The 13,041-nt window shown below is 47.1% G+C and overlaps 1 protein-coding gene across 1 annotated transcript; it reads left to right on the top strand.

Annotated features, from left to right (window-relative positions):
- The first annotated feature begins 4,769 nt into the window (after nucleotides 1–4,769).
- On the top strand, nucleotides 4,770–11,288 carry CISD3 (CDGSH iron sulfur domain 3). Its single transcript, XM_015412453.1, has 3 exons — nucleotides 4,770–4,861; nucleotides 7,225–7,347; nucleotides 10,911–11,288. The coding sequence occupies exons 1-3, from the start codon at nucleotides 4,787–4,789 to the stop codon at nucleotides 11,094–11,096; spliced, it is 384 nt and encodes a 127-aa protein (XP_015267939.1). The 5' UTR covers nucleotides 4,770–4,786; the 3' UTR covers nucleotides 11,097–11,288.
- Nucleotides 11,289–13,041: the final 1,753 nt, after the last annotated feature.

Here is a 13,041-nt window from a genome sequence, read left to right as displayed (position 1 = left end):
TTTTCTAGGCCACCTTCAAGTCCACCACACACAAACACAAACAAAACCTTTATGAAAGCACAAAACATGGAAATACAGGAAAATACTAAGATGCATCAGTTGCTTACACTTGGCTATTCAAGCCTCGTCTTCTGATTGCATCATATAAAAATTTTGCAACAGCCTCCATTATTTCGCAATTAGAATTAAACAGAAGAAGTCACCAGAGTGCCAGCTCTTACCATCTAGAAATGGAGTAATAAAACGAAATCGCAGTCCACCATAATTGGAGTAGTACCCGTCTGCATGGTTCATGCTCTGCTCACTGGTTACCTGCACAGATGTGCCTCTCTATGATGCATACTAGCAAAGAGCCTTATTGCACCTGTGAGACTATGAAATGAATGGAGGCGTGTGCTCCATGTGCCTCTGGGTTCTAGCGCATGAAATCTTATGCCTTAACTTGGTGGTTCTGGCTGACACAGAATTTGCCTAGTTGATGCATTGGTTTCCACAAGCCATTCAGCTGTTATCAGGTGAGCGGCAGCCTGCTGCAAGGAGAAAGAGAAATGGGGGCTGGCAGGAGTGGCTTCCCCATGTGGGCAACTGTGCCTCACTCTTTTGGGACCCCCACCTACCCAAGTGCTTCCATATGGGGTTCCGTTCAGCGGTGACTTCATGCCGTGCATAGCCCTCTGATGTCTTCTGGATTGTGGGAATGACCTTTAAAAGGGTGGAGGGACAAGTACATGGGGAAATCCCTTGTTTTGTTCTTGGCTCTGTGGAAAATGGGTTTTGCCAAGGAAATTCAGTTTGCGTAAAGATGTCTCCCTCAATTTTGTCTGTGCTTGCTTGTCCGACCCTCCACTCACTGTGGAGTGAAACTGAAATGCAATTTAGTTTCTGGTCATACAAATAGCAGATGTCAACAGGTTCCCCCTCCTGAAATCTGAAGTGGCTGAGGGCCATTTCCCCAAGGCATCTGCTGTTTGCATAAACTAGGCCTACTTTTCTTCCAGATGCTTTCAGTGTGCTGAGTTGTTCATAGATGTGTTGTTGATCCCCAGGCTATTTGCAAGAAAGACTTTGTGGTTTGGGGGGGGCTTCCGTAGTGAGCTTTTGTGAATTTTGCCAGCAGTATTTGGATCCCGAGTATAGTTGTGCTAAGCAGAGATGATCACAAGTTTGGGCTTCATTTTTTAAAACGTTTCAGCCACTGTCAGGTTGTGGGGACTGTTAGTTGTTTCAGGCACGATTTGGTTGTTCAGCTCCACTGAAGAAGCAGAAAGTGAACTGGAACAGATATGTCGCCACAGGGTTTGATCTAGTTTAACCTAACCAGTGTAAAGGCATTCTGAGATACTGGGGTTTGAAAGATCTTACCTAAATCAGTACTCATGTTCTAGGTTGCGGTTTGATCAGACACGAGGGGGGAAAGCCCTTTCTAAATTTGCTACACAATGGATTCCTTTTGAGAACATAAGAGCCCTGCTGCATCAGACCAATAGTCCAGCCTCCTGTCTCCCACAGTGGCCAAACAGTTCTTCCAGAGGGCCAACAACAGGACTTAGAGGCTGAGGCCTTCCCCTGATATTGCCTCCTGGCTCTGGGATTCAGAGGTTTAATGCCTCTGAATGTGGAGGTTCCCTTCAGCCACTATGGCTAGTAGCCATTGCTAGACTTATCCTCCAGAAATCTATCTAATCCCCCTTTTAAAGCTGTTTATTCCTGTGGCCACCACTACATCCTCTGGCAGCAAATTCCACATTTTAATAACTCTTTGTGTAAAAGTAGTATTTGCTTTTTTTAGTTGTAGATTTTCCGGGCTGTATGGAAAATCTACAACAACTAATGAACTCAGGCCGTGAAAGCCTTTGACTTCGTATAGTATTTCCTTTTGTCTGTCCTGAGAATTTCTAGAATTTTATTTAGGGTTTATATTATGCTTTCCTCTCTATCCTGCTTTTTACATTGTTCCCCCCTCCTCCTCCTTAATCCTCACAACAACCTAGTGAGGGTAGGTTAGGCTGAGACATTATGACACGGCCAAGGTCACCTGGCAGGCTTCCTTGATGGAGGCTGTGATCAGATGAGCTATTTGCTCTGATGTCGTTGCTTCTCCCTACCGGATTTTACATGTCTGTCCAGACAGCCACATCTGTCTTGCGTTCCCCAGTCGCTGGCCACTCGTCTTCACCCCCGATTTCCCCAACTCCGGAGGAAGTCCAGTGTTTTCTAATCTAACTGGTTCTCACCGTGCATTTCTAGAAGGCTGATATCTCTGTTCCACGCTCAAGCCATTTGGGAAGCCTGAGGCTTCCGCTCCGTGACCACCATTTTTTCCCCAGTTAGCGATGTACGCATAACTGCATATTCGCTCCTAGCAAATAAGCAGTTCTGTCCATGTGCAAACAGACCTTTTTTAAAAGGAGCAGCCCAACCACCCGCTCCACAGTGACCACACAGCAGTAATTGATCGGTCAAGGCAGAATAAGGTCTGGGCAAAACTATTTGGAACAAACAACTCTGGAGAAATTAGAAGCGTGGCCAAACTGCACCAAGCTTGTCATCTAATCGGAGTGAGGGATTCAAATCTGGTCCTCCCAGGTCCCATTCCTACATTCTCACCACTGCACTTCACCCTCATGTTACAACCGGTTTTGACTACTAGGCTTAAAAGTAAAGAAGTTTTAAGAACAGTGTACAGTGTAGTTGACCAACCACAGCGTTGAACAGAATTATAAAATCTGGAATACACCAATATAATGTTAAGTAAATTGAAAATGTGGAGGAACTGAAATTTGCCCACAAGCATAGACCGTTTTAAAGATTTAGACAGATTCATGGAGGATAGGTCTATCAGTAGCTACTAGCCATGGTGATGATGACTGAGAGGAACATCCACATTCAGCGGCACTAAACCTCTCAATCCCAGAGTCAGGTGAGGCAACATCAGGGGAAGGCCTCAGCTTCTATGCTGTTGTTGGCTGTCCAAAGGAACTGGTTGGCCAACTGTGTGGGACAGGAGGCTGGACTAGTTGGACCACTGGCCTGATCCAGCAGGGCTCTTCATATGTTTTTATGTTCTTAATTTGAATGTTTTGGCTCAACTCTCCTAGAAAAAATTACATCATTAATTAACATACAATCAAACATGAGAGTGTATGTTCATTTTTCTGCCCTTTTAAAAAAATCTCAGTTTGAAAAACAAATCATGCCAGATGGAATTCTGAGCATGTTTCACTTTTCTTTTACAGCAGCCTTAACAAACAGACACAGAGTGAGCTCAACAGCAAAGTCTTATATATTTTTCCCATGACAAAACGGGGGCAGTGGGGAAATCTTGGATGCCAAATTGCAGCTCCCTTTCCGTTCCTCCACTTTCACTGCTAACTCCCCTCTTTCCATACCTGTCAAATATGCAAAATAAAATGTTTTTATCACTGCTGTATTTCTACAACCAGGCAGCTGTTTCAATCCTTGTTATTTTCATGAAAAAAAAGTTTTTCCCCCAAATAAAATGGAACATTTTAAAATATACATACCTATTGGAGTCTTTGTGGGGTTTTTAAAAAACATATTTTAAGCGAACAGTTGGTTTATTTATGGACTGTGTACCTCAAAATAACTGGATGTGATGAAAATATACACCAGAAGCAACATGATAGGGTTTAATTTCATTATCCTCCCGGCAACCCTGTGAGGTACGTTAGGCTGTGAGAATGTGGCTGGTCAAAAGTCCTCCAAGTGACTTTCATGACAGAATGGGAATTCGAATCCAGATCCTAGTCTGGCACTCCAGCCACACCACACAGCATCTGAAGAAGTTAGGATTGCCAGGTGGCCCCTGGCAGGGGGGTACCAGATTCATGGAGGATAGGTCTATCAGTAGCTACTAGCCATGGTGATGATGACTGAGAGGAACATCCACATTCAGCGGCACTAAACCTCTCAATCCCAGAGTCAGGTGAGGCAACATCAGGGGAAGGCCTCAGCTTCTATGCTGTTGTTGGCTGTCCAAAGGAACTGGTTGGCCAACTGTGTGGGACAGGAGGCTGGACTAGTTGGACCACTGGCCTGATCCAGCAGGGCTCTTCATATGTTTTTATGTTCTTAATTTGAATGTTTTGGCTCAACTCTCCTAGAAAAAATTACATCATTAATTAACATACAATCAAACATGAGAGTGTATGTTCATTTTTCTGCCCTTTTAAAAAAATCTCAGTTTGAAAAACAAATCATGCCAGATGGAATTCTGAGCATGTTTCACTTTTCTTTTACAGCAGCCTTAACAAACAGACACAGAGTGAGCTCAACAGCAAAGTCTTATATATTTTTCCCATGACAAAACGGGGGCAGTGGGGAAATCTTGGATGCCAAATTGCAGCTCCCTTTCCGTTCCTCCACTTTCACTGCTAACTCCCCTCTTTCCATACCTGTCAAATATGCAAAATAAAATGTTTTTATCACTGCTGTATTTCTACAACCAGGCAGCTGTTTCAATCCTTGTTATTTTCATGAAAAAAAAGTTTTTCCCCCAAATAAAATGGAACATTTTAAAATATACATACCTATTGGAGTCTTTGTGGGGTTTTTAAAAAACATATTTTAAGCGAACAGTTGGCGGGCCTTTGCAACGCAACCAGAAGGACTCCCCTCGAACTCCAGAGTCTGCCGAGCAAGCTCGGGAACTGGGAGGGCGTTGCAATGTGCACGGCTTCCGGGGCGGGAGACGGGGAAGGTGACCCGGTCCAGAGGGCGGAGTTCTGCCGCCGTCTCCGCCGCCTCCGCCTCCTGCACGCGAGTCATGCCTGTGCCGTGGAGAACCGGCCGTCTCCTGTCATCAGTGGCCGGTTCTTTTGCGAGGCGCCTTCGCTCCCAGGTAAGCCCGGAAACGGCCTCCGGGTGAACCATATGGTTGCCAACCTCCATGTCAGGGGCCCTGGAGATCTCCCGGAATTGCAACTGATCTCCAGACTGCGCGTCGCTATTTATTTATTTGTTTGTTTAAAACATTTACTCCACTTCTGGGGGAAAGGGCTGCTTTGGGAGGTGAATTGCATGGCCCCCACCACCAAGATTCTTTACCTCCCTAGACCGCACTCTCTTACGCTCCACCCTCAAACCTCCAGGCAGGGGCAAATTAACCATTAAGCAGACTCAGCACGTGCTTAGGGCACCTGGGCCAAAGGGGGCACCACAAAGTTGGGGAAAGGGTGAAAAGCTTAGTTTGTACAGTATATTGTGTTTATCATATGAATAAATGTTTGTATTGCTGCAACCTGCACTGCATATCTGGTCAGACAGGTCAAAAACTAAAATGGACGGGGTCAGTGTGGAAAGGAGGGGGGCACCAAGATTGGTCAGTGCTGGGGGCACCAGTGAGCCTTCATCCGCCCCTGCCTCCATGTATTTCCAAACCTGGAGTTGGCAACCGTATGACACCTGAATTCGACAGGTGGCAAGTAACTCGTCACTTCCTCCACAAACCCTGGGAACAGTGTGCAGGGCTTCCCCCCCCCCTCCCTCAAATGCAAGAGGTCAAGTCGGGATGTCACTTGGGAAGCCCTCCCTTTGCACACTGAAATAATGATGCTGCAGTTAATACCCAGCTATCACTCCCCCCCCCCAACACACACACGCAGTTTATGGAAGGACTTGGATTCACCTGCCCTAAGAGCACATTAGCAAGGGCAAGCCTATGGCAGTTACTGACTGGAAACCAGTGGATGTAAGTTGATAGGATTGTTCTGGAAGACTCGGCCTTTAGTACCTGTGGTGGTCGATGCAAAGAGTGGTTCGAAGCTATTAAAGAGATAGGGATGGGAAAGAAATTAGAAGAAGAAGAGATTGGATTTATACCCCGCCCTTCACTACCCGAAGGTGTCTCAGAGTGGCTTACAAACTCCTTTCCCTTCCCCTCCCCACAACAGACACCCTGGGAGGTAGGTGGAGCTGAGAGAGCTCTGACAGAAACTGCTCTTTTTCAAGAACAGCTCGTATCAGAACTACGGCTTGCCCAAGGTCATCCAGCCAGGTGCGAGTTAGGGTTGCCAAATGGCGGCGGGGGATTGTGTGTCTTTGCAGAATCTGGCACGCGGGGACAGCGAGACACATTGCACCAGCCGTCGCCAGGACATGACGCTACACATTGCTCTGGCAACAGGGCTCCAAACAGATTTGGGAGCCCTGGTGCGAGTGGAGGAGTGGAGAATCAAACCCGGCTCTCCCAGATTAGAGTCCGCGCACTTAACCAGTACACCAAATTGGGAAAGAAATTAAACCACATCATGGGAGTTCCCACTGTTTGCTGCACGATACTAACATGGCCACCCTCCTGGGTTTATTATTCTAGATGGAGGTCCCCAACATGGTCTCTGCAGGCACCATGGCGCTTGATGACACCTTCCCTGGTGCCCGCCAAAGAGTTTAGGAAGTGGGTGGGGCCAGGTGGGGCGTCTGGCCAGCTAGGCTTCTGATTGGCTGTGCAGATTTTTTAAAATGTTGGTTCGGAAGCAGCGGCCACCACAGCACCAGAGTCTTCACTGTGTGGCTGAAGTGAGGCTGTGGCCCTCATTCGGTAGCTGGCTCCGCCTCGTGCCGCAGCCATTTTGTGGCAGCCATTTTGTGGCTCGCCCACCATGCTGTGTCAGAATTTCAAAGGCTCCCCCAGGCTCAAAAAGGTCAAGGGCCCCTGATGTAGATGGATAGCAGCAAAACTAAATAGGAATCTTGTGGCACCTTAAACAATAACAGAATCTATTCCGGCATCGGCTTTGGTGAGCCAGAGCTCACTTCATCAGATGCGCCAGAGTGTACGTCTGTGAAGGAATAAAGCTTTTTAATCTATAACATGCTACTAGACTGGTCTTTGTTTTTGTAGTGTTCATAATCCACATGCCTTTTTTCAACACCGGCAGTGTGCAGTCTAAAAGGCAGAACATCAGAAAACACAGCAGGTAACAACTGACAAAGAATGTGGCGCATGGACGGGCCTTGAGACAGGCCCCATGGAAGGATGCTTGGCTGTTGTTTTCTCTCTTCTGATGCCCTCAACAGCGATAGTGGGAAGCCAGAGAGAGGGACTCCTCAACTGGAGATGAATGGACGTGTTTCAGTTGATTTAGTGATGATCCCTTCTTACTAGGGAACCCTGGGAATTGTAGTTCTGCAAGGAGGGGAAAGGCTACACAACCAACCTTTTTCTTTTAACCATTCTCAATCCCCTCTCCAACAACATTGCAGAGAAGGACCTGTTCAACTGCTTCAACCGCCCAGCCGGTAATCGCTGCCAAGGAGCCCTTCCGGGTAGACCTAGAAGCAGGGAAGCGTTACGCCTGGTGTGCCTGCGGCCACAGCAAGAAACAGGTAACCCTCCAGCCCTGCCCCTTCTCCCATATTCCCTCTCTGTACATGCTCCCTTGGAGCCCCCCTCCCGCCGTCTTTACCAAATTTAAAGTAGGTCTATTCCAGAGTTGCATGAGGATAAAAGCTTGAGTATGAGACAGGGTGCTGACCACTGAGGTCATTAATGTTTTGTATCATTGATGAGTGTATTTTTCCCACCTCTGCTCAGCTCAATTAAGCCTTGATTTAAATAGTCACAAGATGAGTCCAGTATCCTGTTTCACTCAGTGGCCAACCAGTGTCAGGTCCCACAGCAACAACGTAGTACACACTTGTAGAAAGGTTATACTTTATTGAGCTGAAGATGCGTTGACAGGATCACTGTTAGGAATGACGGGTAATCAGTGAGCATGACAGGTTATAGAACATTCAAATTAGGAAGGCCCAATTGCGGGAGTTCCCGCGCGCGCCATTAGGCCTGAGAAAGTAACAGCCCCTCTAAGCATAACAGGTATCCTTCCCACGGCACCTCCGTGCAATAACCCAAGCAACTATGCGGCTCCTCTCCTCCTGCGGCCTTGAAAGATATACGGTGCTGTACTGAAGCACTTAAGCGCACACAGAGACATGCGAATGAAAGTGAAAGCGGAAAACAATTGGCAGCTTGCTGACAACCAGTTGCTCTGGAAGACCAACAGCAGGACATGAAGGCTGTCCCCGATGTTGCCTCCCGGCACTGGGATTCAGAGGTTGACTGCCCCTGAATGTGGAGGTTCCCTGAATGTGGAGGTCTATCAGTGGGACCTCCCCTCCATGATTCTACGTAATCCCTTTTTAAAGCTGTCTGTTCCTGTGGCCATCACAACATTCTCTGGCAGCAAATTCCGCATATTTTAATCACTTGCTGCGTAAAGAAGTATTTCCTTTTGTCCGTCCTGAACCTACTGCCCATCCGCCATGCTGGGATTCTAAAAGAAACTTCCCTGAACAAAAATAAATAGCTAAACAGAAGTTCAGTGGCACCTTAAAGACTAACAAAATGTATTCCACCTTAAGCTTTTGTTAGACAGAGTTCGCTTCTTCTGATGCATAGGAGTGTAAATCCATCAGGCCCAATTTATATGCACAACAGGGGTGGGTGGGTGTGGCGGGGAGGTGTTCCAAAGAGTGATCAGGTCACTCAGCATCACTCAATGACTTCCAACTGCTGTTGGATAGTCAAAGTGTGAAAGCTAGTGCAGGATGCTATGAGATAAGCAGATAAAAAAAAAGAAGTTACAGAGATAAAGGCGAAGTAATTAACGTCTGTAAGGAGTAGAATATGCACAATATTAGCACCTACAGTGTGTGTGTGAGAAATGAGAGGTCCCTGTGAAGGCCTGGCTGAGTGGGAGTGTGAAAAGTCTCAATGAATGATCATTCAGAAATTCCCCTTCACATTCTCCCTTTGAAGAATTCTTCTCTAGGAGAATAGTGACTGCCCTAACCTGGATAGCTCAGCTTAACTCAATCTCCGCAGATCTCAGAAACTAGCAGGGTGGGCCTGGTTAGTATTTGGATGGGAGACCTCCAAGGAATACCAGGGTAGCTATGCAGAGGCAGGGTAGCTATGCAGAGGCAGCTAGCTGCCATGTTTTGCTTGTTCCCGTCTCTGATCCTGGCTTGCTTGCTGCTCTGCTGCTTGCTGTAAACAATGCTTGGGAGACCGTGAGAGCCAGTACTGCCAGACGGCGTTATCTGTCTGGCCTTGGGAAGGAGGGAGGGCTTGCGTTCCACCCCTGGTGTGAATCTTTCGGCTCTCATGAGGCACTGCGACTCTCCCGCTTATCATATATCCTCCCGCCGGGAGAATTCCCCCGCATGCGCTCGAGTTTCATTTGCTTAGCCATTTGCCTCATCCTGCTATATGTAAGGATGTTTCCGCCCCATGGTAATTCCTAACAATAATCCTGTGGATATGGTACCAGTTTTGTAATCTAATAAAGCATAACGCTTCCTTGGAAACGTGTGTGGAGGTTTTACTTACTGCCGAACCTGACACATCCTCTCAACATCTCTTGCCTTGAAAACCCTACGGGGGTCACCGTAATCAGCTGTAGCTTGATGGCAAAAAAAACAACAACTGGCAGAATGCCCTGGAAGTCTGAAATGTTCATCCGCTGGTTTCTAAATACTGGTATTTTAGATGGACACAGATCTGACACTACAATATTTACTCCAGTGCAAGACTAGAGATTTTTTTCCAGGTAAGGGTTTTTTTTTCAAGTATACCCTCAAAGCCCTGGCCTGGACGGCCCAGGCTAGCCCAGTCTGATCAGATCTCGGAAGCTAAGCAGGGTCAGCTCTGGTTAGGACTTGGATGGGAGACCACCAAGGAAGTCCAGGGTCACTACATAGAGACAGGCAATGGCCAACCATCTCTGAATGTGTCTTGCCTTGAAAACCCCACCAGGGGTCACCAAAAGTCAGGTGTGACTTGATGGGGGGGGGAAGAGGGGGGGTGTGTCATTGTACATTCTCACATAAGTTACAGCTATGTCCAGTAAAGACGTTTCTTGGTATGTAACTTTTTTTGCAGCGGTTGTCTTACATTTAGGGTCACCTTCCTTCTGAGTAAATATGGTGATTCTTTGGCATACGGGCTGACCTGTTTGTTCAGTGGAGAGGCTAGAAGAGCGTTGTGGACATGTAATAATGACATATATTAAACTGGAGGATGACCAAGTGAATGATCCAGGGGCACCTTTTTCCAAATGCTAAACTCTAGTGGTCTGATCTCCCACGCCACTTGACAGCCAAGAAATGCATATAATAAACAGTGCCATGATCTACAACCCTTGTCCCTTTATTGTGGCGTCCTCTGGAACAATTCCAATTTTATTATATTTATTTATCTGGGTTATGCTACTGTTGCACTATAGCTGTGTCCATGCAGGAAAATACAGGTTGCACATGATTGCTACTATTAAAAAATTGCGGATGTAGCGAAATCTTGCAGATTGACTTTTGTGGAGAAGGTGTGGAGGGGGCTAGATTCTGTCCCCCTCCTCCCCTCTCCAACTGATTAAAGATATTTCTAGAGATGGGCAAATATGTGGTTCTGTTCGTGGCTAAATCACAAACTGAACTGTGAATCGATATGCTGGTTCACAAACTGAACTGGTTTGTATTGGTTTGTGGGCCATTTAAAGTTTAAACCCTTGCTTTTTGCTCCCCGCAAAAAGCAGCAGGGAGCAGAAAGCAGGGGGTGAAACGGCTTGGAGGCCCTTTAAACCCCTGCTTTCTGCTCTTCACAAACCCCCATGAACTGCATCAAAATTCGTGGGGGTTCTTCAGTTCACAAACATCACTTTGTGAACAACAAACCAGCCAGAATTCATGACGAACTTTAGTTCATGATCCAGTTCATGCCCATCCCTAGATCTTTCATCCTCCCCCCCCCCCAATTGACCACCACATATTCAGTCCTGACTGCTCAGCTCACTCTTTGGCAGATCTGACCCAGAACATTAATTTGAAATCTCTTTGCAAAACATTCTCTGTTGCAATGTTTCATCCCTGTTTTGTTTTGTGTGTTCCACAAGCCTTTCTGCGATGGCTCCCATAAAAAAGCCGCCCCGCGGATCTCTTCCCTGAAATTCAAACCGGAAGAAGCGAAAGAGGCCTGGCTCTGCGGGTGCAAATGCACGAGGAACCCTCCATACTGTGACGGCACCCATAAAGAAGACTTTGTGCAGAAAGCTGAGCTTGGTTCCCATCCACAGTCATGAAGCAGAAGGAGGGGAGAACTCTTCATGGATCCTGAGAAGTTTGGCAGGGGCAGGGCTGTGGATCTGGTCTCCCCAGGCGTTCTCCTGGGTCACCCTCTCTTGCTGAAACGCTTGTTCTTGGGTTTCCGTGAAGGGTGCCGAGGACACTATGCTGGTGGGTGGTCATCTGACGTGTCACCTCGTGGTTTGTGAAGCCCATCACGTGACTTTGGGCACCTTAGTGACTGACACAAATAGAAGGAGAGAAAATATTTTTGCTGTTTTTCAGCAGTACTAGATGAATGCTGCTTCCCTTCACTTTGTGAAATAAAATGTGTCTGAAGTCCCCTGGTTATTGTATCCCCTCATGGTCCCAGGCTTCACGCACTGTCTCTCTCCCATAGCCTTTTTTGTGGTAAACTGCTTACAAAGGATACAAGAGAGGAGAAGAAGATGTCAGCTGCTTTGGGTCCCCATGAAGAGAAAGATGGATTAGAAATGAAGTGAACGGTAAAGTAATGCCACCTGGGTTCTTGGTGCTGTGGAGAAAAAAGACAAAATGGCGTTCCCCCTTGGGATACATACGCATGTTAGCTAGACATGCCTCCTGGGAACAAATTTAGAGTCCAGTGGCACCTTTAAGACCAACATAGGTTTATTCAAGGTATGAGCTTTCGTGGGCATGCACACTTTTTCAAATCCCTTGAATACAGGGAGGGCCTGTAAGACGGAGCTCTTTCACCAGGCTTTCAACTAAGGAGCCACCGCCACCACTACCATCAACAATCTTAATAATAGAGCCCCGGCCCTTGGCTTTGACATCTATAGCCTGTGCTGCCACTCATACTAGGAAGATCAAGGAGCAGAACATGTGTTAGATCTTATATGCACCCATACAGAACACCATCGTCAATGTAATTAATTAAATGCCGCCAGCACTTTGTGTAATTTATGTAACTGAACTGTTTGAACTGAATTGTTTTAGATGTTTTTATGTAGATTTTAATTGCTATTTATGCACTAAATCGTGTGAGCCGCCCTGAGCCTGCTTTGCGGGGAGGGCGGGGTACAAAACTGTGCATGCCTTGAATAAACCTTAGTTGGTCTTAAAGGTGCCACTGGACCCTAAATTGGTTCTACTGCTTCAGACCAGCACGGCTGACCACCTGGACCTATGCCTGCGAATGAACCTGCTTTCCACAGTGGGCTCGGAACTTGGTAGAATAGTCCAGTGGGAGCTAAAGACCTCTGCTCTGGCCCTCTCTCCCTTCCTTCCTTGGCAGCAGCTGCTGACTTTGGCTTGAAAAGAAGACGAGAGGGAAGTGTGCCCCACACCTGGGCCTAGGTCACCACACTCTGTTTTTAAGAATCTTTTTGACAAAGTGACTGGGCTGCAAGGTTGAAATGAAGATGGAGGTAGGAATGGGGAGGGGGCACGTGGTTCAGTGGTGGAGCATCTGCTTGGCACGCAGGATGGCCCAGGTTCAATCCTCAGCATCTCCAGTTAAAAGGAGCAGGCAGTAGGCGATGGGAAAGACCTCCGCCTGAAACCTTGGGAGAGCTGTTGCCAGTCTTAGTAGACAGTACTGACACTGGTGGACCCAGGGTCCAGTTCAGTACACCGCAGCTTCATTTAGCAGAAGAACATATTGCACTGAGACTAACCAAGGTATGGAAAGTTCTGTCAAGCCACAGCCGAATTATGGTAGCCCTACAGGGGTTTCAAGGCAAGCAGAGGTGGTTTACCATTGTCTGCCTCTACGCTGCAGCTCTCAACTTCCTTGGTGGTTTCCCACCCAAGTACTAAGCTGGGCTGACCCTGCTTAGCTTCTGAGATCTGACAAGACTGGGCGAGCCTGGCCCAGACAGATCAGGGCAGGCAGTTGGAGCAATATGCAGGCATTAGACAGTCCAAATACTACAGGGCCCATGGAACTATTCCAGCAGCCACGCACTATTTTTCCAC

Source organism: Gekko japonicus, unplaced genomic scaffold, assembly GCF_001447785.1.
Source record: "Gekko japonicus isolate JY-2015 unplaced genomic scaffold, Gekko_japonicus_V1.1 scaffold8, whole genome shotgun sequence".
NCBI lineage: Eukaryota > Metazoa > Chordata > Lepidosauria > Squamata > Gekkonidae > Gekko > Gekko japonicus.
The sequence above is the reverse complement of the archived record's forward strand: the minus strand, read 5'-3'. Positions and strand labels throughout refer to the sequence as shown.